Here is a 27,352-nt window from a genome sequence, read left to right on the forward strand (position 1 = left end):
CATGAGACAAATCTTACAATGACCTGAGGCCCCAAGGTGGGAGGGTTGCTTCTGGGTGTTCTGACTCCCACTGGGAGAAATTAGAGGGTCCAGAGTTGCGCGTCGGGGCCACATCTGGTCTTTTGAATCCTGTGTGCCCACCAGTACGTGGCCTCTAGAATGAGGGAGAACGCTGGCCAGTCTTCCTGGCCCTGGGCGCTTCGGAGACCTGCCTGTATGTTCACCTGTTTGTGAGCACCTTGCAGGAAAGGATAGGTCAGTGTCCCCTCAGTGACAGCAGGTACAACATGGCCCTGGGGCCAGCTCTGCGGGGCCGGCAGGGGCGGGTGTCTGTGTGTGTGTGTGTGTGTGTGTGTGTGTGTGTGTGTGTGGTGGGGTGTGTGTGGGTGTGTGTGTGTGGTGGGGTGTGTGTGCGTGTGTGGGGGGATGGGGCAGGAGTCGGCTTGTCTGGAGACTCAGGTCAGAATGAATGGCTGTGTTCACAGACAATGCACTTTTTAAAAAGGGTTTATTCCAACTCAATTGGTGAGTCATTCCATCGAGCTTTTAGTTCTTTAAATTGATAATAAGCATGGAGGCGGCTGGAAATGGGAAGCAGATCCATGGCTTTGCTGACCGAGAGGAAGAGACCATTACACCGGAATGTGAGAGCTCAGAGAATCTGTGGGAAACTCCTAGGTGGCTGCCAAGCCGTGCTGTCGGGGCTCGAATGGGAGGGCCTGAGCGCACAGCTCACATGGCCCAGGCACCCCTGGGGCGGACGGCGCGGCAAGGCCGCCTGCTCTGTGGGGCTCTTGTCTCAGCTTTCATCGGGTTCACTCTTGTCCTACGAGAACAGAGTGCAAGGCGGGGTTCTCTTCCCCAAGGAGTAAAAATTAGCCATGTGAAAGCAAAAGGGAGTAGCTGCTCTGGAGGCATTTTGGGGCCTCTTGAGCTAAGTCCCCATGAGGTCACAGTCCAGGGCCTCACCCCTGAGTTCGTCCTTGTCCTCTGCCCAGGCGCCGTCCCGCAGGGACCAGGGCCTGCGGCCGAGAGACAGAGGCCCTGTCCAGTTGCACAGGGGAGTGGGGGTGGAGGTTTCTACCAAGAGAGCCTCTGAGGAGGTCAGCTCTGAGCCTTCTCAAGCCCCAGAGGCACCGGGCAAACGGGCACCTGAGGCGCTGAGGTAGGCTCCCTGCCCGCCCTGCCTCTCGGCCCCGCCATGCCACAGGCCGCTGGCTGCCCACGTTCGGTGGGAAACCAGACTGTGCCTCAGCCCACCGTCATCAGAAGCTCGAGGGGCCCAGCCTGCGTTTCCCACTGGGCAGGCCCAGAGGGACGGCACCCTTCCAGAGCAGGCACGTAGGCATGTCAGTGCACACCGTAGGAAACGTGAGGGTCGTGGGCGCCCCCGCACGCCGCAGGCTGCAGGCTAGACGTCTAGCAGGGGCTGTGTGGGCCCGTGTCCCCATTCTCCTCCTGCGTGGACTGACCTAACGTGGAAACACGCTTCCAGTGGGTGTAGACTGCACATCTGGAAAAACATGTAGAACTTTAAAGACACATTTCGGTGAGGTGCTTTTGCTGTGGCTGTAAGCACCGAGACGTTCTCAGTGGACGGACGCCGGGGCAGTGGGATTTGACGAGGGCTTGAGCGTGTTCCCAGTGGGCCTCATGACCTGGAACAGTCTCACAGGCTCGAGACAAGATGTCCCCTCCGCACAGCAGAGCGTTTCCCAGGTGAGCTGTCCGTCTCTTCCCGATAACGAAATTTTGTGTCTTTTAGAATGATTGTCCCACTGACCCTCGGACAGGTCACATTTCCTACGTTTGGTATTTATTTTAAGGGACTGATGAGGGCAATGACAAATGGAGTGAGAAAAGGTGACATTTGTTTTTAAAGTGCTTTTTCCCACTTGGAGATATCTAGTGATTCATCTGGCCTGAGTCACCCCAGACCAAAATACAGGCCACAAGGTGGTGGGGAGAGGCCCACGAGGCAGTGGGGTGAGGCCCAGGGGGCAGCCAGGAGAGGCCCTCAGGGGCAGCCCCTACAGAGGCTGAAGTGTGATCAGAGGCCTCTCACCCCCAGGGGGGCTGCCTGCCTGGCGCTTCCAGGAGCACTGAGCACTAAAGTGCCTCACTGGCTGCTGCTCCCAAGACTGGGCCCCCTGGCTGTCTACACCCGACCCCGCTTAAGTCAGCACAGAGGGTGTGTGGGCCAGGGCTTCAGGGTCTTGTGCCTGCCTCTTCCTCTGTGCAGTACACACAAGTGGCCTTTCGGGGTATTGGTGATTGAATGAGTTCATGTATCCAAAGTGCGGAGGGCGGTGCCTCGCCCACAGGAGGCATCAGCTCCGTCCGCTCTGCCCCTGTCACCAATAACGCTGTGACGCTGTCTGTTTCTCTTTCAGTGGCCACATCTGAGACGCTGGTTGTCCGGGCTCAGCTCCTGGGTTTGCGGAGGTGCAGGAGGGGCGCGACCCCCACTCAGCACCCAGGGCAGGCGCTTCAGCACCCTTAGGAGCGCCTGAGTGCCCTCTAGCCTCGTGGTCTCTGAATTTTCTGCTCGGTGTGCTGCCAGGGATCGCCTCCACTTTGCAGAGGGGGAAATTGAGGTTTAGAAAAGTTTGGCATGTGCTCGTGGTCAGAACCAGACGTGATGTTTTTCTAGTCTTTTTTGAGCAAGGTTTAAAAAATAAAAAGTAAACAAAACAGCATCTGTCCCGAAAGCCCTTGGATTTGATGATGTGTTTCCACGGGGCTGAGGAAGGCCCGTGAGCTGCGCGGATCCCAGACGGGGGCCTTTGCCCTTTTCCCCTCCTGCTTTTCTTAGCAAGTACTTCTCAGTGTCCCCCCGCCCCCATCTCCTCATGCACATGAACTCTCCAGCCACCCGCACGGCAGAAGGGACCGGCACAGAGGACAGGCAGGCACGTGCGCTGCAAACCCGTCTCTGTCTCGCTGCATCAAAACTGGTCTGTTTGTGCGTCCACGCAGATGGATGTGGCTGGCTCTCAGTTCAAATCCGGCTTTTGGAAACCAGTACAATGGTTCCCAGCAGAGCATTCCTTCACATCCGAGCGACTGAAATTCCTCCTGCAGGACTTCCCTCGGGAAGCCAGCAGTGGGGACGGCGGAGTCTGCCCGCAGAAACGGCCCTTGGAGCCGCCAGGCTCCCCCCTGGCGCATGCCTGGCTAACAGGGAAGAAGAAAGGCCCCTGGTCAGCAGCCACGGCGCCTGCTGAGGGAGCTCTGGGCGGCCCTCCCAAGCTTCCCTACGTCTGATTCTGGGAGAAGCTTTGCTGCTCATGACTTCCAACTTACGTTAAGTTTTTGAATGCAGGAAATTACGGTAACATTTCCTCTTAAATGTGGAGGGAGGCATGCTGCCAGACACTGCCCAGCCAGAAACAGTTTTCTCTCTCTCCTCTCCCCACTCACCTGCTCCTGCAGCCCATCCCCGCTCTGACTAGAGCCGGGAGACTTGGAGGATGCGGCCTCCTGAAGCAGTCTCCCAGCCTCTCCCCCACAGGCAGGGCTGCAGCAACTGAGCCCGCCACCCTGTCCCTGGTCACTGCTTCCTGGTGCAGGCTGGGGAGGCGGGCCTCGTCACTCTGTGAATGCAGGAACCTCACAGTCCATCCCTAAGAGCCAGGCCCACCAGGGTTTCCTAAGCTTCTCTCTGCGAGTTGGTATTTGTAGAGGACTAGATTCTCTCAGGGTAGAGAGGGAGATGGATCCGGGCCTGGCCCCTGCCTGCGGTACCCCAGGAACCTCACACAGGAGGGCGGTATCTGTGTGTGTGGCTGTGGTCACAGCCTTGTCTGAAACGTAAACCCTGGCGTTTGCTGCGCGAGCAGGAGAGGCATCCCGCTGTGCGGACGGACAGTGCGGAGGGATTTGTCTCCGGGATTTGATGCTTAAGGAGGAACCTGGACTCAGGTGCTGTTGGCTTCGTGTCCAATGCTCTTACCATAAAGTGTCTTAAACTTGGAAGACGGAAGCAATGGGAGCATATCAACCTCAGGTTCTGGGAGGGCCAGTGAGGACAGGGGCCTTCTGGGGCAAGAGCAGTGACAAGCTGGTCTGGCTCTCCGCCTGTGAGCTTCTTGTGGAGTACAGGGTCACAGCTGTGTGGACCAAGTGCAGACCTCACAGACCTCCTTCCTACAGAAAGTGTGACATGAAAGGAATGAGATTCATGTTGTGCTTTCCCTGAAAATTAGTTGGTGTTTAAGTCATTGAGATAATGAGGAAAAAATCCAGAACTCAAAACAACACATGCACCATTACCTGTGAGAGTTATGACTTGCCTGGAAATATTTTAGAGAGAAAATTTGGTAGAAGGGGATCCGTCTCCCTTGAATTATGGCAGATTGCAACCCACTTGGCGACCCCACCTCTGACGAGATGACGCCAAGAAGGCTGAGCTGCAGGTGCCTCCCTAGAGCTCAGCCCGCTGTGCATCCACGGGAGCGGGTTCTGGCAGCAGCCTCTCCTGAGCTCGTCCTCAGCGTCCTGTGTGTGCTCGGCGCCAGCGCTACGAGGTTTAAGGAAGGTCTGCGGGCCGCACACGTGGAAGGTCAGGTTTTCTGAGCCACGGAGTCTAGAGTGTAGTTTATGTTGGGCACCTGTGCTTGCTTTTCCCTTGAAATTGGCAGGTTCACTCCAGGCAACTTTGCCAGGCTCTTGGTAAGGGCTCTCCCTGCCCCCCTGTCACCTCCCTGCAGCCTTGGGGATACTTTGCAACATACAGGTGCCCCCTAAATCTGTCATTCACCCAGTGCAATAGCATGCAAACTGATGGAGAACCAGAAAAACACTTGTCTCTGAGAAAACGAGTGTGTGCGCTTCGGAAAGACTAGGGGAAGCCAGCTGCCGAACAGCCGCAGAACAGGAGGCGAGAGTGACAGCCGGGACCAGCTCTGGAAATCCCGTGTTGCGGAGTCTGGTGGCCCACGTCCAGACTCCCCGAGTGGGAATCCTGGACAAGGCTTCAGGGTATGTTGGCACAGGAGACACTGCCCGGCCCAGTCAGCAAGCCCACACTCGAAGGAAAGCCTTTGGCTTTATGTTTCAAGTTTAAGTCATAAACATACACCTTCGTGTTTTATTTTTTTATTAAAGTTTATTTACTTTTGAGAGAGAGAGAGAGACAGAGCACTAGCAGGGGAGGGGCAGAACGAGAGGGAGACACAGCGTCCGAAGCAGGCTCCAAACTGAGCTGTCAGCACAGAGTCTGACTCAGGGCCTGAACTCCCAAACCGCTTGAACCAAAGTCAGAGGCCTAACTGACTGAGCCACTCAGCACCCCTGTGTTTTAAATTAATAGCTGTTTAAGGCATTTTTCCTTTAGGTTTTCAATTCACCAAGCTACTACCATCACTTAAATGACAGAGCTTCTCCATCTCTTTGGTGGGTTTTGAAAGACAGAAAATATTTGTGTGATGAGTGAAAAATACATTTTTTACACAAAAAAGTCTCAATTGTATTTATCCATAAAATATTTTAGATAATGTATGTGGGCACTTTTAGCTGATTAACTGCCACGTGGAGAAAGTCTCATGTGTCGGGCTGGCTTGCCCTCAGTGTTAGGACAGGGACAGCAATGATGCGCTTTATGTTTTCTCTCTTCACTTTAAGCTTCTTGGTAACTTGTAAGACTGGCTTTCCGTTCGCTGTCCGGTGGCTTCTTCCGACAGAGCTCCGGAGAACTTCCTGGGAAAACGGACGTGTTTTCCACCCGGGCTGCGAGGTCCGAGCCACAAAGCGCCCCGGCCGCTGACCAGAAACTGTGACTGAGGAACTGATTTTTTTTTGTATTTAATTTTAATTAATTTAGATTTAAATATAAATGGTCACAGGTAGCGACTGGGAAGTGCAGCCCTGGGACTTGTTACTCAGTTTTATAGCAATGTACCCACTGGGTTCACCTTCTTTTAATTACTGTTTAAGCTAAAACTGCTGACTTTTGTTAAGTAACAATGGGGATAGCAAGTATCCAGCCGGGCTCCTGACTTTGCCTGCACACTGTGTCCAACCATTTCTAATAATACTTTCTAATTCAAACAATCTCTATCATGTTAAAGTGGTCTCATTATGTTATTTTCTTATTTAGAGTTTTTGAACATCATGAATGGTTCTAACTTCTGTCAGGTAACTTTTCAGAGTCTGTCTGATATGCACAGACTTTTCCTCCTTTCAGACGGACCCTTAACTTTATCATCACCATCTTAAATACCGAGGGTTGCTACCAGTGCATGACAAAAATAAACCCCTTGTGCAGGCCTGATCGCCGGCCTCCCCGAGCCGCTTTTTCTAGACGATCCAGACTGCTCGTCATTCGTCAGGCTAGCCTTTCCCCCCAGATGTAATGTCTTCGCTCACACTGCTCTTTTATTGGGAGTGGCCCCTGCTTGTCACACTTCTGTCTCTCATCCAATCTGCCCTCCAACAGTCATGTCACAATTGTTGGTTTGCGTTATTAGAATCACAGCTGACCACATAACAATCAATATTTCCTTTCTTGTATAACTTTGGCTTTTCCTGGAACAGTAAGTGCCTGACTTTTCTGTTCCTTCATTTTCTATGTATCTATTGATAATTAGGCATCAAACTTTGTACCAGAACAACAAAATACTCTCAAGACAATTGGATATGAAAGGTCATCACCAAGTGCCATTTCTTCCTAGAGCCTCTCCTCCTGGGCCCCCACTGGCCTGCCCCATTGGCCTGGCTGGTCTGGGGCCTCCCTTGGGTCCTGTTCCAGTGAGATGGCAGAAGTCAGCCTCCACGAAAACCTGACAGGGGAAGGAAGGACGGAGGTCTCAATGTTCACAAGTCACACTTGATGTGATTCTCTTGAATTCAGTCTGCCCGGTGTCCTGTGTCCGGAGCCCTTCCAGTGGGCAAGCATCCCCTTCCTCTTGCTTCTCACCCTGTGGTGGGCTTGGCAGGGTGTCCCTGTGCTCTGCCTCATTCCTTAGCACACGTATGGTTTTTATCTTCGAAGTTTATTGACATCTCTGGGTGCAGCCCTTTCAAACTTGCTGATGTCATTTTTGTGAAATTTGGGAAATAGAAGAGAGAAGTCTCCTGTCCTCAGACCCATCACAGATGGGAATGCCTCAGTCCCAGCCTGCCGTCCCCCTCCGCACTGGCTCCTGGGCTGGCCACTCTCCCCGCTCAGCTGTAGATAGGAAGTCACCACAGCCTCTGAGTCCTGCACTGCCCACTACATGTGGGTCCAGTAAATGCACAATAAAGGGGCCACTTGCCAGTGATTGAACAGATTGACCCATCGGACTCTAGGTACTTAAATCATATCTTACTATAATGGGAAGAGTAAAATGAAGCCAATGAATTAATATCTCTCCATTAAGATTTCATTATTAAAGCAGAAATTTGTCATTTTTGTGGTGAAGACAGTTGAACCTCCACAATAACCAATGGACAATGGTTAGAACACACTGCTTTCCCAGTGGTGGAGAGACTGGGCCACTCCTGTTTGCCTGGAGACCTGGACACCCTCACTTTCCCCCTCCTTGGATTTCTGCTGGGAACCCCGGCCCTGACCTGTCTCATCCAAGGCTCAGTGGCCACCCTGTCCCCTGTGCCGACATTGCGTGGTGTCACGTGTGGTGTCATTGCAGGGCTACTCCCTGCCCTGGTCTCTCCAACCTGAGCCAGAGTTGGCTGCTTAGCAGACGGAGCCACCCAGATGCCCCAAGAATTAATATATTTTCATTTTTATTTTAAAAAACTTCTAGAAAGTATTTTCATCTGCAAAACTTGATTTATACCCAACTTATCAGAGACATCTGCATTCTTGAACTAAAACACTCCCGTGTTGGAACCAAGACTGTGAAAAAAACTCCATTGGTGGTTTTGTATAGTTATTGTGCAGGGCTGGGCAGCATGTCAGAACTGCTGTTTGTCTGTTGTTTTTACCTAGGCTAGCACTTCCAAGACTGAAAGTAATACAATAGCACACCCTTGAACTTGTACTAAAAATCTTTGGTTTCAAATGTGGATTCAGTCGTAGTTTGTGTGACATTGAGAGGTCATTGCTTTTCACCATGGATGACTGACACGTTTGTCCCCCAGGTGTGGTGGTTGCTAAGACCCTGTAAGAGATCTGGAGAAGGGCTGAAGCTAGAACATCTACAAATTAGGTTATTGGATAACTGCATAAGGGTAACCTAAGATTTCATCACTTAGATGTCATCTTGACTATTAAAATCAAGTAAATCTTATCAAATATTTAAAAGCGCAAGTTATCCTTGAGATCATACCCCCTAAAAGCAGAAGTATGCCTTCATCCAGAGGACCCTGAGCCTACAGGACCTATACGAATGCTCCGTAGTACTCATATTATCACACGGGGGAAGCGCGTCAGCGGGAGAGAAGTAATGATTCTATTGAAATTCAGCACGGCACAGTGCACGCTGGATTACTCAAATACTTTCTCCCACACATCTGGTCATTTCTCCAAACCTGATTAAAATGAACACAAAAGCTACCTATATTCTCAGCAATACTGTTGGTGTGAGCTTTTTCACAGAAAGCTAATTTGCAGGATGTTACCTAAGTAATGGACTATGCACTTGCAAAGCTTTTGAACCGACGTGCTCCTGTCGGCCTGGGCGTCCGTGCCCCGAGCAGCGGCGCGTGTGACTCCATCCGCCGGTTAGTCCCTCTGACGCTGCCTCTCTCCCTCTAGCCTGCGCCGGCGTCTGGGACAACATCACGTGCTGGCGGCCGGCGGATGTAGGCGAGACCGTCACGGTGCCCTGTCCGAGAGTGTTCAGCAACTTTTACAGCAAACCCGGTACGTCTGTCGGCTTTGTGTCCAACCCCCGCGGAGGCGGTGGGCCGGCCTCTCCGCTGAAGGCGGCGAGAGGCAGGCTCACTGGTTTCCTTTACCGAGTGAGTCAGGGAGCAGCTGTGCCATCATCTGCTGGGCTGGTTCGAGGAGCAGGAGCAGGAGAAGCTTCTTGCCAGGTCAGCCACCGCAAGAGGAACAGCAGGGGAGAGCAGGCCCTAGGCAAGCGTGGACGTGTGAGCCTGATGTGTGAGCACCACAGTGACGGCAATGCCGGCGAGGAGCCGCTGGCCCTGGGCACCGAGGAGACGTCCCATGCCTCCCTGCCATGTGTGCATGCCCGTAAGCCTCAGAGATTGTCCTCCAGAGGTCCGGAGGCACCCCCATGCTCAGGGACACCGGCCAGCCTCGCCTCACGGCCAGAAGCAGTGTCTCGTCCACAGGAAACATCCTGCTCGTTAGACTGAGCTCAGCTCCCAGCTCCCACTTTCTGAACCAGCTCCATGCGGCCGGGAGACCCGCTGTCTCTCTGCCTCCGGGGTCCGGAGGGGCTGGCAGGGCTGGGGTGCCACCGGTCCCCCGCCTTTGCTCTCCGCACGCTGTCGCAACATCCCTTGGCTTGTTCCCAGGAAGGCAGTTGTGCTGTGTTGTATTGTGGGTTTGGTTTGGTTTTGTTGTAAACGATCCAGACTTTCATAACATGAAGAAATCTTTCTGGAAAAATAGAAAAGAGATGATACATCTGGGAATGAGAAAGGCAGGTTACTTTCAAGCACTGTAGAGAACTTATTTTCATCTTGAGCAGGCGTTACAGGGTAAGAACTCTGGAGAAGTAGAATTGTTGAAGCACTCTAAGCAGAAATTTCTGGCACAGGTTGGGATGGAGGAAAAGGAGATTCGGAAAAGAAAGGTTTCCTTTTATCCCTGTGACGTACAAGGTGAGACTCCTCCTGAGTCAGTCAGTGAAGCAGTTTGAGAGGATTGAGGTCGTGACTGCATAAGCATCGTTGGTCATCTTCAGGTCAGAAAAATTAAATATTTTAGAAAATCTAAACTTTAAAAAGTATCCTATTCAACCACTAACATTTCTACTGAATGATTTGGCCTGTACATATTCTCCCAGAAAGCTCAAATGAGTTGGCATAGACCTAGGCTTCCCCAGTAGATGGCAAGTTCTCATGCTTCCAGGGTGCGGCCGGGAGCCCACACCGGGAAGCACAGAGCTCTGGTTCCTGGGCCATCGGCTGTGAGCGCCTGCCCTCTGCCAGAGGGGGGCCATCCGGGGCACCCAGTGCCCGGGGCAGGCTGTGCTAGGAATCACTGTGTGTCTTCTCCTTTGGAGAATGAAGACTCCAAGTCTGTCTTGAGTTAAATGCTTGCTGCTCTTTTTTTCCAAAAGGGAGCATGACGCTGCTTTGCTGCTGTGGGGAGCATCTCCACTACTAGGAAGTTTCCCTAAGTCTGTGTATCACCACGAGATGATCTGAAATGTAGACGCATCCCCTTGGTTAACTGGTCACAAAGAATGTGAACCATGAGGCACTACACAGACTTTTGACAAACTGGTTCATGTGGAATGCTGTTTCTAAGAGTATTGGACAGAGTGTGGACGGTAGAGAAACGTGGACATAATCTAGAGCTGGGGGCTGAGTGGGGCCGGGACTGGGGTCAGCAAGCATCAGATGGCAACAGGCTGAGGCCCCAAAGAGGAAATCTGGCGGGGACAAAGGGGTGGCCTTGAAGTACAATTAAGAGGCAGTAGGGCTTGAACTGTGTGTTACTTTCCAGTTAACAGAAAGCACTAGCAAACACGACAGCTGCTCCTCCCAGCGGCCTGCAGGAGAGCCAGGCCACAGAGTGACTTGTGATCGTGTCGCCCCATAGACCCAGATGTTCCAGAAATAGATCTGTGTCTTTATAAAGATCGTTTCTCTTCTGAGTTCTCCTACCGCCAGTAGGGGAAATTGGGTGGCCTCTCTGGATGCTGTCATGGCCGCCAGCACCTTGCTCTGCTGTCCTCGTGCTGCGTGAGCCCCAGGGTCCGTGGGGGACCCCTCTGAGCTGTGCTAGGATATGGGGTGCAAGCCCACTCCCAAAGGCCAACAGGGTGACAGGAAAGCTGTGGGGACTCAGTTTAGCACCGAGGATGAGTCTCTAAAAGGGAGAGCAACAATCCCTCAAGTGAAGGACGGAGGCAGGCTCGGAAGCCAGGGCTTGTTCCAAGAGCTGACACCTCAGGGCACGGAGGGGCCTGCACATGTAGGCGTTCTCCAGGGCAGGGAGAGGGGGGGGGGTGCGCCTGCACCGGAGGGAACACTGGGACAGATGGACAACAAGATGGTCTAGAACATGGCCCTGCAGCCAAGCAACCTGACTCTGAAATCTGGCTCTGCCAACCTGTCCTGGGGAACAAGAGTGAGTCCTGGAACTCCTGGGCATTCGGTCGCCGTCAGAGCTTCCCTGGAGCCGAACACAGTGCCTCTGCCACACAGAGCTCACACTCGGGAGCTGCTCTCACGTCAGACCGGGTCGTCTGGAAAGCAGGGACTCCCAGCCCCTATAGGCACAGTGCTGGGTGGAGGCACACCCTCCCTGCCTCCGAGGACGGTCAAGGACCCTCCCAGCGGTCGTCACACTTGGGCTTATACTCAGTGAGCTTGTAATCAGCCTTGGGGAGCACGGGAGAGAGGCACCTGTCACCGCTCTGCCAAGGGCACCAGACACTGCTGCTAAGCTTAGGGCTACAGCAGGGGGACTTCACAAAGATTGGGGGGTCCTCACAAAGTGATGCGGGTTCCCACCAAGCAGATGGTCCCATAGATAGAGGAGGTCCCCACAGAATCAGGGTGGGGAAGAGGTCCTCTTACAGAGGAGGGAGATGAAAGTCCAAGCTCCTGAGTCGTAGAGCTGTGGCTTCTCCCACTTTTCCTGTCTGGTCCTACTCTCACCTCCCTGGCCTCCCTCTCACCTCCCTGGCCCCCCTTCTTTGCTCCCTGGGTCCCCTCTTACCTCCCTGAGTCCTTTCTCCCTTCCCTAGACTCCTTCCCACCTCCCAACCCCTCCTCACCTCCCTGGTCCCTCTGTCACCTCTCCAGGATCCCCCTCACCTCCCAGACCCTCTCTCCCCTCTCTGTCCCCTTCTTCTGGCCCCATTCCCCTCCCCAGCCCCTCTCTCCCCTCCCTGATCCCTCTCTCACCTCCCTGACCTCCCTTTTACCCCCCTGCCCATCTCTCATTCACCTCCCCAGGCTCCCCCTCACCTCCCAGGGCCCTCTCCACATGTTGCTGCTTTGAGCATTTCCTGGAAGCTCACCTTCTACCTCTGCCTCCAGGTGTCTTCCAGGCAAGATAGAGAACCTGTGGGGGAACTTGACTTCATGCAGTAAAGTTCATTTCAGTGTTTCCTTTATTTGCTGTATATTAATGAGGAATGGCTGGCTCGGCGCCCACTCCTGGCCCCTCCACAGAGCTCAGGTACAGGTCCCCAGAGCTGGGCACTGCAGGCCGGGCAGCAGGTGTGCTATGCAGCTAAGGAGCCCACTGCCTGGGATTGGAACGGGGCCCTTGCCTGTCAGCTCAGGTCCCCCTCTTGTGACATATGACCACTGAAGGGCCCCCCATGGAGTCATCAGGCTTAAACGGGGGCCTCAGCACCAAGCCTGGCACACGGCAGGAGCTCGGTGAGCAATCTGCAGCCACAGCCCCTCCCACTGCTGTTCTGATTCCTGACTCTGGGAAGATCCTCATCTCCTGTGGGCCTCAGTCTCCCTTTCTATAAAATAGAGCAGTGGGACCACATCTCTCAGGACTCTGTCTTCCCTTCACTCTCCACTATGGTCCTTGCCCTCCAGCCGCCCCCAGGTCCCCCTGGGGCTCCCTCTGGAGCTGGAGCAGGAGGAAGGTTGGGGCCTGGAATCAGAAAAATGCCTGGGATGGTGGTGTTGGAGAGCGACTGGGCAGCACAAGGCCAGGAGATGCTGCCGGAGGCTTTGGTGAGACCCCTCCCCACCTGCCAGCAGGTCAGGGTCTGGGCCCGCCCCGCCTGCCCCCGCACAGCATGCCGGGAATCGCTCACACATATCGTCACCTCAGTGTGAGTGTGCTTAGCGCTTGATTTTGTCTGATTATTCAGTCAAAGCGGTGAACATGTAGGCAACATGTAATATACAGCAAAATAAGGAATTTTTGAGTTCTAAACCCTATCTCGGCCACTCACTCATTTACAGAACCTCAGGTGTGTGACAGAACCCTCGAAAGCAGCGGGCCCCGGGGCGGTCCGTCACGGGGCAGAACACGAGCTGGTCGTGTTCACTGTTCTCCGTAAGGACAGCACTGGCCACTGCAGCGGTCACTAGCATAGCTACTGTCACCCCGCACCTGTGCCTCGTGACACAGAAGCTCTCCCGTGAGCCAGGGAGGCCCTGCACAACCCAGATTGCCCGGGTGGGAAGCCCGGGCAGGTGAACACCCATGGCGCCAAGCCCTGCCTGCGCCGTCGCTACTCAGGCCAGCTGTCATGGGCCCGCAGACCTAACACCTGAACTTTACCTTCCAGGAAACATAAGCAAGAACTGCACAAGTGATGGGTGGTCAGAGATGTTTCCAGATTTCATAGACGCGTGCGGGTATAATGACCCTGAGGACGAGAGCAAGGTAAGGACCCCTGCGTGGTTCCCTGCACTTTTTAGTCCCTTTTCCAGAAGTGCACACGAAACAACATGCATTTGCTGCCCTGCGAGAGTCACGCAGATTTCCTTTCCTCCAAAGAGCAGTCCTACCTCTTAACTGCCCCATTGCAGTTCTGTGCCGGGCACTTGGAGTCATTTCTCATTCTGGCATTTTGGAGGCAGAAGCCTCTCTCCGCCTGCCTTTATTTAGTTTGTCTGAGTGGCGCTGCCTGTCTGAAATGAGCTTTAACAAGCATCCATTCCTCTGGTGGGTTTCTTTGGCCCATCTGAAGCTTTGCCACAGTGTGGGCTGCTGCGAAGCCCCGCAGCCGTTGTGTGAGCCTGAACCAGCAGCAGGGGCAGGACTGAGAATGGAGTGTGTTTGCAAACCGAGCGGCCGAGCATGTCCCTGGCCAACAGTGCCCACGTCGTGCTGGGAGCTGTGCTGGTGGCCAGCGTGGTGTAAGGGGGCCGTGGCAGTGTGCTCGAGATGAGCCTTTTCTCTGAGAATGTGACCACTTACATGATGTGTCAAATCAAGTCTGCTCAAGTCTGCTGAGGGCCCCGTCTGGGCTGGAGTCGCTGTTCTTTCCTGAACATACATCCTGCACGTTGTACCCTGGTGGCTTTACTCTGTTTGCCTCGAGGAAACCGGATCACTGTCCTGCTCTTGGGGAGCATTCATTCACCTTCTAACCCCACACAGACAAGTGAACACGTTCTACCCCTGAAATCGGGGTGTGTTTTATGCATGTTTCCTGCAGACATCCTCTGTGTGGGAGAGTACTTGAGGCCCTTCGAAGGAGCCCAAGGGAGTACATAGCTCCTCGTGCATGTCGCTGTCACCTCCCGCCAGCCCTGGGCCCTGCCATCCTGGCATCGGTGGGATTGTACTGGTGTCACTGTCAGATGTGATTTCCTGCGGGCTCGTCTTTCATGCTCCTCCCTCATAGACAGACTGTCTGCTCTCCTCACTAAGGGTCATGGCTTAAAGTCAATTTTTCCCACCATGTTATTAAACTCTAGAAGAGGAAGCACCTTACATTTTAGCCAATATCTCACTAATTGGAAGATACGTCTCCTGCGGCCTGGCCCGTAGTCCGTGAGGGGAGTGCTGGTGTGGCCAACACTGGTCAGTCCCCAGTATTATCTCACATGGTCTGTTTCAGCTGAGGTATTATTGGCGAGCAAATATCGTATGTGTTCAAGGTACGGGCGCATCTCATTTTACTGCACTTGGCAGATAACTGTGTTTTTACAAGTTGAAGGTTGTGGCGAACCTGTGTCAAGTAAGTCTCCGGAGGCCATTTTCCCAGAAGCATTTGCTTACTTAGTCTCTCTGCATCACATTTTGCTAATTCTGACAGTATTTCAAACTTTTTCAGTATTATTATATTTGTTATGATGATCTGTGATCAGTGATTATGACTCACTGAAAGCTCAGATAATGATTAACATTTTTAACAGTAAAGTATTTTTTAACTGAGGTATGCACATTATTTTCTTAGACATAATGCTGTTGTACAGCAAAGAAACTACAGGATGGTATAAACATAACTTTTATAAGCTCTGGGAGACCAAACTGACTCCCTTTATTGCATACTGGCTTTCCTGTGGTGTCCTGGAACCAACCCCACTGCACAGGCGGTCCGTACACGGTGTGATGTTCGATATGTAGATGTACACATAGTTGTAAAATGATTCCCTCAACCGAGCTAATTATCCATCACCTCACATATTTGCCTTCATTTTGCTGAGACACAGAGCTCATTCATCTTCTACCTGAAAGTTTATGCACTTTGACTAACCTGCCCTCCTTTCCCCCACCTCTTATCTAGTTTTCATGACATCCCACCTTACAGATGGAAAAACCGAGGCTCAGAGGAAACATGACGCAGTCAGCGCACGATCACTGAAATTTAGCTTCTCTGTGTCAAATGTATTCCACTTCCCTTTAGCACGCGGTGTCCCCTGTGGCGCCTGCGTTCTCTCTGGCCGACAGGAGCCACTTCGCGGCCTGTGTGTGCCGGGGACACCAGGAACCGCACCACGCACTCCATCCCGCAGTCCCCGAGTACACAGGGAGTGGTGTCCCACTCTCTGCCAGGCTTGCGACCAGAGAAGCATAGACACAGAGCAGCTCTTGGGACGTCACAAAAATTCAACGTATTTGGAAAAAGTTTTAAAGTTAATTTTTTCTGAGAGAAAGAGAGAGAGAACAAGCAGGAGAGAGGCAGAGAGAGAGGGAGAGAGAATCTCAGGCAGGCTCTACACTGTCAGGACAGAGCCCGACGGGGGGCTCTAACCCACAAACTGTGAGATCATGACCTGAGCTGAAATCCAGAGTCGGATGCTGAACCCGCTGAGCCACCCAGGCCGCCCACGTATTCAGCATTTAGCTCCACGGAGCGCCCCATCGGATTTCCTTCTCGCCTGCTCTGACACCCACATTCCACCTCCCATACCTCTCCTGGCACCGTGTGCAGGCACCCAGACACCTGAGCAGGAGGGGGCAGCAGAATGTCCCAGGACCTAGAACCAGCTGCAGCTCCCTGTAAGAGGATGGGCCCGCCCTCATTCATTCATTCACTCCACAAACAAGCGCTTCTTGGGGACTGCAGTGCTCGGAGTCTGTCCTCAGTTACCAGGAACCCGTCGTGGCTGTGCTGGTGTCGCGGATGGGCCGGAGCTGGGGGCTGACTGACAGCTGAGGCAATATCAGTGTACTCCCCATCAAAGCCGGCAGCCCCTCCTCTCCACATTTCCCCTGGGTCACACTGTAGTCGGCGTTCCCAGGGACACTGATGGAAAATTCCTCAAGGTCTGCTTGGCCCTTGGAAAATCCTGTAACGAAATCCTGCCGGCATGAAACACAGAGCATCCCTACGTTCCTGATGCTTTCCATCCTGTTTGAAGAGCTATTTTTCTTCTTAATTAAACATTTCAGAGATTCTACAAATATGATGAATGCATACTCCCTACTAATGGATTAGAAAGTCAAAATATTTTAACGTGTACAAGAGAAGAAAATGATGGCACAAAACCAAGTGAATAATTTTTCTCCCTGATTGCAGTTTCCGCTGTTCAAATAGCTTGAATACTTGCTTGTTTAAGGGATCCTGTTGGAGGCAGACAGTATGTGGTGTGGCGGCCGCGCAGAGGGCCGGCGGGTCCAAGCCCCGCTGGGCCCCCTGGGGCGCCAGGGGTGACGGGGCAGCCTTGCCCGTGAGCCCGGTGAACTCAGCCTCTGTTGTCACTCCTCATCTCATCAGCGGCTCACTCTCCCCCCAGTTTTATGATTTTAATTGGATTTCCTGCTCTCATGCAGCCGCTCTGCTCTGGCTGTTGTGTGTGCAGTCTTTGTGGGCTTCACAATTAATTAAGTTCAAGAAAAAAATTAGCCTCCACAAAAGCCACAGGCTTGCCGACAATGGCAAAGGAATCACAAAATAAAACGAAGTCGGGAAGGGGGAGACCCATGGAGGAGAAGAGAGTCCGAAGACCCCAGAGGCCTACCAGACAACGGGGTGCACGAGGCCAGTGACACTGCTTCTCGCTCTGGACCAAGACGGCCCTTGAGTTGCAAGGAGGTCTGGCAGTGGTCTGGACCTCAGTTCTCTGGGTCTCACAAGCCACAGGGAAATCGTGAAGCTGGCCAGACTTGGCTCCGACTCCCTCTGTCACCGGGTCCCTGGTTCCCATAAGCCAGTCTCCTAGTCTGTGTCCTTCCCCCACCAAAACCACCCTCAGGTGTGTGCCTTGGGATAGGAGCACTTTCCGCTGAGGCCTTTAATCTTCGGTCCTTGCATAAAGGGCCTCATCCATTGCGGGATTTCAGAGTGCCCCTGTGACCCCCAAGGGTCACACCAACAGCTGCCCTCTGTCCTTCCCCAGGCCCCAGCCCGTGGAATGTTACAGGGAAAAGCAGGTCAGGGGTAGACCACAAGGCCCTCTCAGTGGCCCCCCTACCCTTTTAGGGGGCATGTGGGTGTCACCACTCATGGGAGCTGAGGGTCTCCTGCACTGAAGGGGCTGTCCTGGTGTCACGTTCTCAGCCTCAGGCAGGACTTCAGTCAGTGCCACTCCACCTGGAGTTATCTGCCCGGTCACCCATCCCTCCGGGCCGTCCCCCGCCCCAGGGCTCTCCGGACCAGGGCAGCTCCCTCCCATAGCACATGGTCCAGATCCCAGTCTCTGGGCTTTTTTCCTCCAGTGAAGGCTGTCTTGAGGCCGCCGGCGGGGGCACTCCTCCAGCCAGGCTCCCTGCATTCGTTTGCTACCCGCTGCCCAATGTCTATACCTCTCTGACCTCCTGGCACTGCTGAGAACTGGTGAAACACGGCAACGCCTAGAAGTTAACAACCACAAGTCTCCATGGGGCCAGAGGTGCCTCCCTTCCCTGAGTATCAGGAGTCTTCCAGATGAATCTTGAAGGACCCAGGGCTGCACCTGACCCAGGGTTTTAGTCACCATGCATGCCTCTGCCCTCCAGCTGTGCAGGCCACCCGGCCAAAGGACAGCAGCCCTGGCGACACACTGGCGTCCTCTGAGCAGCAGACACCCAAGGCCGTGCACTCCATGTGTCTCCTGTGTTATGTATTTGCTAACATAGTTCTTCAATAAAGAGCACTTCAGCTAAATTTAGCCAGGAGAACTGTCTGGCATCTCAGCCTCCCCATGCATCAAGTGGACACATTTCTTCCATATTATGCCATATTCCTAAAAATATTTTTGCACTCTCCTCTCAGCTTTCAGACATACCAGTAGCTCTGCCTGCCTAACCGCCGGTGTGGCCTCCCCGAGGTTCCCTACCTCGACAACAAAGATCGCGGCCTCTCTGGTGTCTGTGGTGCTCCCGGGGCAGGTGCACTTTGGCCTCTCATTGGCCCTCAGAAGGACCTCAAGGAGCACGATGCTAGCCCACTGCTGGGGACGGGCATTCCCTCAGAGACGTGCTGAGCATCTACCCACAGGATGTGGAGCCAGGGTTGGAGCCCTGAACGTGGCAGCATTGTGCCTCCAGGTGGCCGACATGAGTATGCCAACTGACCCAAGATCTGGGACACCTACACCCCCTGTTTGCTTCTCTTACAGTTGCCAATTTAATTCAGCTTCTGAACAATCTCCAAGGGCCGTGTCTGCCTCATTTCACATCAGATGGCAGGAGGGAGCTTCCCAGCTTCGGGGGGTCGTTTCCAGGGACGTGGGAGTCCAGTGGAGAGGGACTGCCCCTCGACAGTGGGTGACTCTGGAATCCTGGACAGCAAGGCCCTCAAGACCGGGCTCAGAAATTCAGACAGGACACAGGGGGGCCGCGTCCGCAGGAGGGTGGGGTCAGAATGCCAAACCAGAGCACACAACACCACGCTGCCCGAGGGGCCAGAGCCTGACTCGTGTGAGAAGCTGCTCAGGTCCAGGCAGAAATCTGACCATGAGCAGAAACATGATTCAGAAGGTTCACTAGACAGACCCAGTTATTAGCTGGTTTTATGCTAGTTTTAAGTGAACGTGTAACAATGGTGTGTAATACTTGCCCAACAAAGGAAGGAGTCTTTCCGAGGCCAAAGGAGAGACAGAATGAGAAGTTAAGAAGGGATATAAAGAAGAACCTGTCATCAGAGAAGGAGACCTAGGCAGTCTCACAGGGCTGGCAAGGCTCAGCCACGACCCCAGGGCCCTGGTGAGCCCAGGCCTCTTTCTCGTAAAACAATGGTGGGGATGGGGTGTGTCCACAGAGCTGGGCCGAAACGCTGGCAGAAGGGTGGGCAGCCCAGAACGGTGCCCCTGGGAAGGGTCTGACCTCCCTGGTGCTCCCTTGTCACTGGGCTTGTCCATGAGCAGCCTTGCCTGGAGGAGACAGGCATTTGGGGCTCAGGCATCTGGCAGTCTGTGGGCCTGGGGTGCTGGGTGCCCTGCCTGGGCCCTTAGGTGGGGACAGGAGGGAAGGCACTGGTCCTCTGGCTGGCTGGGGAACAAGCAGGCTATTCGCTGGACAGTCCGACCATCTTCTCCTTTTGAAGTACACATTTCAGGACTAACTGAAATAACTGAAGAAAGCATGGAAACCGACAGTATTGTTTCCCTGGGGACTAGGGAGCTCTGTTAAAGAGCCAGCAAAAGGAAGACAAAGTTGGGATGCAGTTCACCTACTGATGGTCAGTCACTCAGATGCTTCGAGGATATCGTGGCTGGACACTCGGGGAGCCAGGGGCCCAGTTAACAAAGGACAGGAACTCTTGGTGGCCAGGAGGTCTTTGTAATAGCTGTGTTCCTTCCTTTTCAGTCTCTTTGTTCCATTTTCTACTTTCTCAGAAGTAAGCATATGTTACTTTTGTATTCATATAAAATCTAATTTTAGTCCAAAAACAAAATGAAACGCTTACATGTATGCCAAGTTTGTCAAATCATTTCTCAGCTACATTTGCCTTTTAACCTTGGACTTTGTTGGGACAATGAGGAGGCCTGACTGTCCCATCTTCTCTGTTGAGCCTGTTGTATGACCTATTTTGACGTAATTTACATGCTCAGATGGCACAGGGAACCCACCTGTCGCCAGGCAGATTCTCCAGTCAGCGTCTTACCATGTCTGCGCTGCTGGGTCCCGGCGAGCTGGGTCCCGGCGAGCTGTGGGTGCAGCAGGTCCACTGCCATGGTTAGTGGGCTGCATGTACATGCCCTTGTACCTCTTAAAATGTGGGGGCATATTTTTTGAAGGTGAGGATGTTGTCTGATATAACCTCAGCTCTGTTCTCCAGTTTAGGGAATTCAGTGTCATCTAATCAGCCACCGCGGCCCCGTTTCTGTCAGCATCCCGGTACGAGGTCATGTGGTGCACGTGACTCCTCAGTGTTCCTCGATGTGGAACACTCCTCAGTCTTTCTCTTGCATGACGTTGTGATTCTGAAGAATATAGGCCTGTGACTTTGTAAATGGCGGTCTGTCGGGATCTGCCTGATGTTTCTTATAATGACATTCAGGTGTCAGTGGGATAAAATGCCCCCAAAATATCAATGACTGTTTACCTATGAAATGTCATATTTCGGTTTAAAAGAAAGTAAGTTTTGCTCTGAGCCCTCCGCACCAACATAGGACTGTTCCATGTAATTTCTTAAAATAAGGGGCAGCAGTGCAGGCTGAGCCGTGTGGGAGCCCCTCCCCACACGACCCTCCCCACAGAGCCTCTCCTCTTTAAAAAGCCACTGCGCAGCCATGCATGAAGAGGCTGCAGAATCACACCGCCATCATCTCCACGGGCCCCAAGCTAACTACCGGCAGAGCTTCTCTGGGCCATCAGCCTTTTTCAGAGCAGGAGACACTGGACAGTCTTGGACGTCACCCACTCCTCCGTGAGGCATTTTCCAGATGTCTGCTCCATCCTCAGAGACCCAGTGACCTCACGGAGGAGAGGAGGGCATGAGACGCCGTGACAGACACATGCTGGTCACACACAGCTCCTGGATCATCAGCACTGAGCTCTCATGTGCCCTCGTGTGCCCTCTGACCCGTGGAGCCCAGCGCCCATCAGGCGTGAGGACTGTCCCTGATGCCCAGGTGTCTCTGGTGTCGGCAGGCAGGATGGGTGCCCACCTCTCCTTGACTCTGAAAGTGGAGCTTCAGGGACTGCAGAAGGTCCCAATCCACAGCCCTGGGCGCTCCCACTGCCTCTGTCCAGCCTTCCTCTGACCAGCCAGAATCTCCCACGGGGGTGCTCTGGCTTGAGGCCCCTGCTCTGACCCCTCCCCTCCCACGGCAATGCCAGTGGGGGCTGTGGGGGGAAGAGGAGACCCCTCTCCAACGCGTTCTGACCTTTTCTGTGACCACACAACACGCACAGAGGAGGTTTGAGAACTATTTCTTCAACTGAACAAGGACTTGGGTCACTGCATTAATAACTTTTAAAATCTCTTTCATTATAAAAATGGTTTTATTTATAAATTCAAGCCACGTAACATAAATCACTTCCTAACAGCAGTTACTAAGCTCCACATGTCTGGTTTAATCCCGATGCGCCAGGACACACAGCGCTGTGGTTATCGTCATTTTCTGGTTGGGGGAAGCGGAGCAGAAGGGAACGAGCCCTCGTGTTGTCTGGTGTTCACGGGGCGTTCATGCGTGGGTCTCGGCGGGGAGCGCACCCGCCGCCCGGGAGCTGTGGGTGCGGCTCTCGGCTCCACGGAAACGCGGCCTGTGCGGTCGTGCGGAGCATCTCTGTGCGCTACTTGCTGTCTGTACATGTTCTCCGTGAGCTGTCGGTTAAGGTGTTTGGCCCATTTTGTTGAAACGGGGTTGTTTATTTTCTCCCTGTTGAGTTTTGGGGGTCTTTGTGTGCTTGGAGTGACAGTGGTTTGTCGGTGCACCTGCAGCCCGCGCTGGCCTTCCGCTCTCGGACGTGGGCTTTCGCAGGCAGGGCGGCGCACCGACTGCTCCTCCCGCGGGCCGCGCCGGCAGGGCTTGGGCTACCAAGGCATAACCACACCCAGGGGCGTCTCCGTTCTCACCTTGGACATCTTCCAGGAGGTTCAGTTTTGCATTTTACATTTGGGTCCGAGATCCATTCCGCGTTGATTTTTATGCAGGTGTGAGATCTGGGTGTCTGTGATGTTTTGCGTGTGGACGTCCAGCCGTTCAGTAGCATGTGACCGAGACTGTCCTTCCTCCACTGAATCCACCCCTTTGTCAGGTTTCGGTGCCCACCTATGTGGGTCTCTGTCCCGGCTCAGCTTTGTTCCACAGACACGTTTGCCTGACCTCCTGCCAGCATCAGGCCCACCGGATTACCTCAGCCCAACCATCCTAAGTCTCGGGACTGCCTGGCAGTGACCGCCTGCGATCGTCCGTCTGTCCAGTCCTGGGCAGCACTTCACCCTGTGTCCTCCCCTCCCTTGCAGATCCGCGAAGAGCAGTAGATTTTTCAAGTCGTTCAGACTTTTACTCATTATCAGGATGGAGTGGCTACATCCAAGCCCTTCAAGCAGAACTAGTTCCTCGTGAAGAAAAAAAAATTGAAACAGAAGAGTAACTGTGGTTTCTCACGGAGGGAAGACACCGTGGGGCTCAGGCTCGAGTCTCAGCTCTGCAACGTGAGGGCCATGTGTCCTTAAACTTGCTTCTCCCTCCCAGGGCTCAAGTCCCTCATCTGTGTAATGGGAACATGGCGATAAGGTTCAGTGCGTCTCTTTCCCAAGGTTGCTGGGAGAAGTACAGGAACTTTGTGGTACGTTTTGGATTATAGAAGCCGCAGCATTGTTTGACTATTGCTCAGTCTCCCAAGCAGAAGGCTTGGAGCAGAATAGATGGGCCTTAAAGGATATTTCGCCAAGAACCAGAGAGAAGAAAACTCCAACTCGCTGCATTTGACAAAATTTGATCCTGAGCTTCACCCTGCGCCTTGAGACAGGGTGTACGTCTTGGGAAGGGGCTTTGATGTCCTGCCCTTCACTCAGGAAACAATGGAACCTTGGACCACATTCCCCCAGAAAATAGGTCGTGTTTCTAAAGATCACGAACACATTTGTTTTAAAACAAAGAAAGCCTGAGGCTTCCTCTTTTTAAGGCGAGACGAGGCACCTCCTTGTGTCTGAAACAGAGGGCTGCTGGTCCAAGGGCTCCTGAAACCCTGCCGCACCTGAGCCCGGAAGCCACCCCAGGCAAAGGCCCCAGACCGTCAGCACATCAGGGTTCCTGCAGTGTGAAGCGGCACAGCCCTCAGCCCTGCCTGCGGCCACCGGGGGAGAAGCAGAGTGAGCGGTCACCAGGGCGGCCTCTCGGGGGCCCAGACATCCCTGCGCTGCCTGCCCAGGGTCCCCCAGGCTTGCGCCTTCCCTCCAGCCTGGACCTGCACCGCTTCCTCCCCGCCTGGTGCTCCGCCGGCTCCCTCCACCTCCCTCTTCTTGCCCCTCTTCAGAACAGTCTGAATCTGGAGTTAGAAAGGCAGCTTAGCACTTATTCATTCATTTTTCAGGCATGCGTTGGTCTTGTGTACCAGCAAGACTTTGTGCCCCCGGAGGGCAGGAGCCATGTGGGCCCCACCCTGAGACAGATGCTATCTGAGCTCAGTGCTGTTTCTTCTGCTGCAAAGGGGTACTTGCGACGGGCAGGCTCATCTTCTTCTGGGAGAAACCCCGGTTTTCCAGGCAGTGATGCATGTGATGAGGCATCCATAGGTTCAGAAGAGAACACAACTGTGTGTCCGTCTCTTGAGTTTGCTGAAGAGAGAGGCGAGAGGTGGGCACACTCTTACCAGAAAGCTTCTGAGATGGTGCTAGGCTGGGTCATGAGTCTCTGGTTTAGCCAGAGGGCTTTCAACGCCTTTGATTAAAGTGCACAGCTGGAAATGCATTTCACACTGCAACCCGGCACAGGCGGTCAGAAAACCACACTTTCTCCCATACTCTTCTTCAAACGTGGGTCTCTGCCCACTAAATGGATTACATAATCTACTAATGGGTTATAAATAGGGTGACAGTATCATATGTCAGCCAAACCTGGCCCCTCGAGAGTGAGAAAGGAGGGGCTATTAATAATTACTCCAGGACACCAGATGCAAGCCAGGCCCGGCCCAGGCAAATCCGAGTGTGTGGTCACCTCGTATGGCTCACTGTTTAGGAAACATTGTCTGGGCCCCGGCGTTCTGAGAAGGGCCCAGTCTGGCCTCGTATCACCAGCGCACCCACATTCGCGGAGAATTAGAAGAAGACATAGACATCACCTTGTCCAGCGCAAGTGCTGTGCTGTTCTGGAAGCATCCCGGTGACGGGCCTTCGGGGAAGGGCCACCCCGAGCCCTTGCTGGGACGTCACGGCCTCTCTGGTGAAAGCTGAACATAGGGCCTGCCTCCCCAACTCCGAAGTGACTCAGAGTGGAGGGTCCCGCCCCCACCATGGCCCACCCCGCACCCCTGCCCCCAGAGCCTCCGGCGTCTCAGAAGTATTGAAAAGGGGAAGTGTTCCTCGACTGTTTTGTCTTCCTTCCCGATTTGGTGATGATGATGTTGATGATGATGATGATGATGATGATGATGATGATGAAGAAAACCTTTTCAGAAACCTTTTAAGAAAATCAGCCTCAAATATGTGATCATACACGTGGTTCTTCACCCTCAGGGGACCCGAGGTCCTCCTGGCACTCCTGTGGAGGGCATGGAACATGGCCGCGTGGCTGCTCGGCCTCAGGGCGTCCCCGTGCTGTGGCTCTCAGTGCCCGTTAGTGTTTGCAGCCTTCTCTGTGTAAGAAAACATCATGACGTCATTGCTGGGTCCCCCCACGCCAGGGTCTTCCCACCAGGCGCCCGTCTCCACACTGTGGAGGCTGTGCCTCCCAGAGCTGTCTGAGGGGAAGCAATATGATGCTAAAAAGACTAAATCAAACACGAACACAAGTGTTCAGCTGTGGTAGCGAGTGCTGAAGCATCGGACCTCAAGGTCCTCTTCACTTGGGATCCCTTCAGGTGGAGACGCTCCCTTGTCACCAGCCACCGGTTCACAGGGGCTGTGAGCCAGGGCACTGCGCCCTCACCGTCACCAGCGTCCTCGCACATTTGCCTGGACACACTCAGGTGCCCCGACCCCCGGCTCTCGCTCTGCCTCCGAGCGGGCAGTTTAGTTCTGGGATGGCACCTGCAGCCCCGCACAGGACATCCCTTACGTCTGTTCACTGGAGGAAAAAACGAAGCCAGTTCCCCCACTGGATTGACCCATGGTGGCTACGTCCACGGGCTGACGGCAGGGCCCAAACGCACCACCTCATCCGCATGTGGAAATGGAGCCACATTACTTTCCCATCGGTGCCCCATCAGCAGAGTCTTCAGAGAGCAGAGATGCGGCCAAATGGCCCTGGCCTCTCGGTAGTCTTGGGAAAATCTGGAAGAAGTGCAAGAATCAGGATCTGAGAGGTGTGTGGAACCCCAGAGAGACCTTGTTCTGGAAGCAGCGTGTGTCTGCTGGGCAAGGAGAGGGTGGCCGCATCAGAGGCCTGGGCAGCTCTGGGCTCCTGTGGGCACTGATCGAGTCACTTCAGGCTTACCTGCTCGCTGTGTTTGAAGAGCTCTGTGCTCAGCCCGGCATGGCCCCAGACATTCCTGCGAGAACGCCCAGGGAAGGCCCAGAGGCCAGGCCCTTCCGTGGTCAGGCTCCCTGCTCCGGTGCTAAGTCAGCGAGTCCTTAAGAAAAGGGGCCTGGTGCTGTCCTTCCCATTTCCCAGGGAGGGACCGAGACTCGGGGGTCAGCACCAGGCGTCCAAACCCACCCCTCCCACGCCACTCATTCACTGCCCCTAAGCTGTGGGTCCCCTCTCTGCTTGGCGGAGAAGTCACCCCGGCCTGTTTCCCCACAATCTGCAGATCGGATGACACGGTAATGAGAGATTTGAAAACCCTGAAGGCTTTGCCTCTTGAGTTCCCAGGGGCCCAGTGGAAGCTGGGTCGGGAAGGGGACAAGATTTGTGCCTGTTCTCACAGAGCTCCAACCACCAAGGCATAACCTGGTGAGGGCAGGACGGGACCCAGGAGGGTGGCTTCCCAGAGGAGGGCCCCTCATAATAACTGCTGAGGGATGGGTAGGAGAATAAAGATGGAAAAGCAAACGCACAGCGTGTGGATCGCACTTGCTCCCTGCTCCTCGTAGGGGATGCGAGCATGAGGAGGGGCCGGCAGCGGCCTGGTATGGCTTCACTCGCAAGCGGAGAGCCTCTGTGCCGGGTTTGGGGCAGGGACGGGAAAGGTCACGCTTGCATTTCAACCCTGTCTGCGGTGTAGACCAGAGGTTCTGGAACTGGAGCTGCATCAGATTCACCTGGAGAGCCACACCTTCAGGGTTCTGGTTCTGGGGCAGGTGGGGACCGGTGGGTCAGAGAGTTTGCATTTCGACTAGTCCCTGGGTACTGCTGTCTCTGCCCTTCTGGGGGTCACACTGGGGCAACCGTGGTAGCATGGTCCTCGACCCAGAAGCACATGGAAGTCACTGGGGGCCAAGGCCCCGCCAAGACCAGAAAGTGAGTCTCTGCAGGCGGCACCTGGGCACCAGGAGTCCTCACATGCACCCAGGCTTGGAAACCGCAGCGCAGAAGCTGCTCTGTGCCCGAGGGGCGGATGGAACACAGAGGGCATGTGCCACGTGGGTGGAAGGAAGCAAGCTCAGGGGAAGACTGTCCCTCCGCTGCGTGGTGGGGTTTGCTGACTGCTTGGAAGCGTGTGGGGCAGACCACACACAGAGATGGTCCTGAATTTCTGTGCTGGTGTCAGGAAATGTGGTGGGCATTAGCAGGGCCAGATTTAAGGCCAAGTGCTGCAGAAGAAGCAGCGTGTCTGTGCACTAGTTTTCAAGCATGCTGAGTGTTAGATGCCTAGAAATGCATAGGTAGAATGTTCTAGAAGGCCAGAGGACAGAATGCCTGGAAGTGCCAGAGAAGTCAGGACTGGATGTTCCGACATCTGAGTCAGCACCTCGTGTGGCAGCCGAGACCCTGCAGAGAGGGTGTGTGGAGAGCAGGAGCCACGTGGGAGCCCGTCGATACTTTGGAGAAGGAGGAGGGGGATAAGGAGGGAATGGTGCTGGGAGCCCAGCAGGGGCTGCCGGAGGCCCGTCCACCCCGAGGGGAGGCGGATGTCCACACAGGGCGGGCGCGAGGCTGACACAGCGCTGTCCGCTCAGGGAGGCGGGCCGAGGAGGAGGGCGCAGCTCCGTGAGACATAAGGGAAATCAGTTTATAATTTTTGTTAATTTGTATTGTTTGTTTTGTATATTGTCTGGTTTTGATACCAGACGTATGATAGTTTCATAAATAAAATGCTATGCTTTTCCCTTGTTATTTTGCTCTAACATGATTTTTCTGTCCCAGGGATGGTTTGGCTTAGACACGGTGTCACCTGTGAGAGCTGCTGGGT

General features: G+C 54.1%; 1 protein-coding gene across 1 annotated transcript in view; it reads left to right on the top strand.

The window, feature by feature from the left end:
- VIPR2 (vasoactive intestinal peptide receptor 2) overlaps window positions 1-27,352 on the top strand; it is a 210,060-nt gene that overhangs the window by 159,883 nt on the left and 22,825 nt on the right. Inside the window, exons 9-10 of the mRNA XM_029954208.1 lie at window positions 8,705-8,812; window positions 13,362-13,459. Of these exons, the coding sequence (XP_029810068.1) occupies window positions 8,705-8,812; window positions 13,362-13,459 (206 nt within the window). The remainder of the gene's footprint in view (window positions 1-8,704; window positions 8,813-13,361; window positions 13,460-27,352) is intronic.

The sequence above is a fragment of the Suricata suricatta genome, chromosome 2 (assembly GCF_006229205.1).
Source record: "Suricata suricatta isolate VVHF042 chromosome 2, meerkat_22Aug2017_6uvM2_HiC, whole genome shotgun sequence".
NCBI lineage: Eukaryota > Metazoa > Chordata > Mammalia > Carnivora > Herpestidae > Suricata > Suricata suricatta.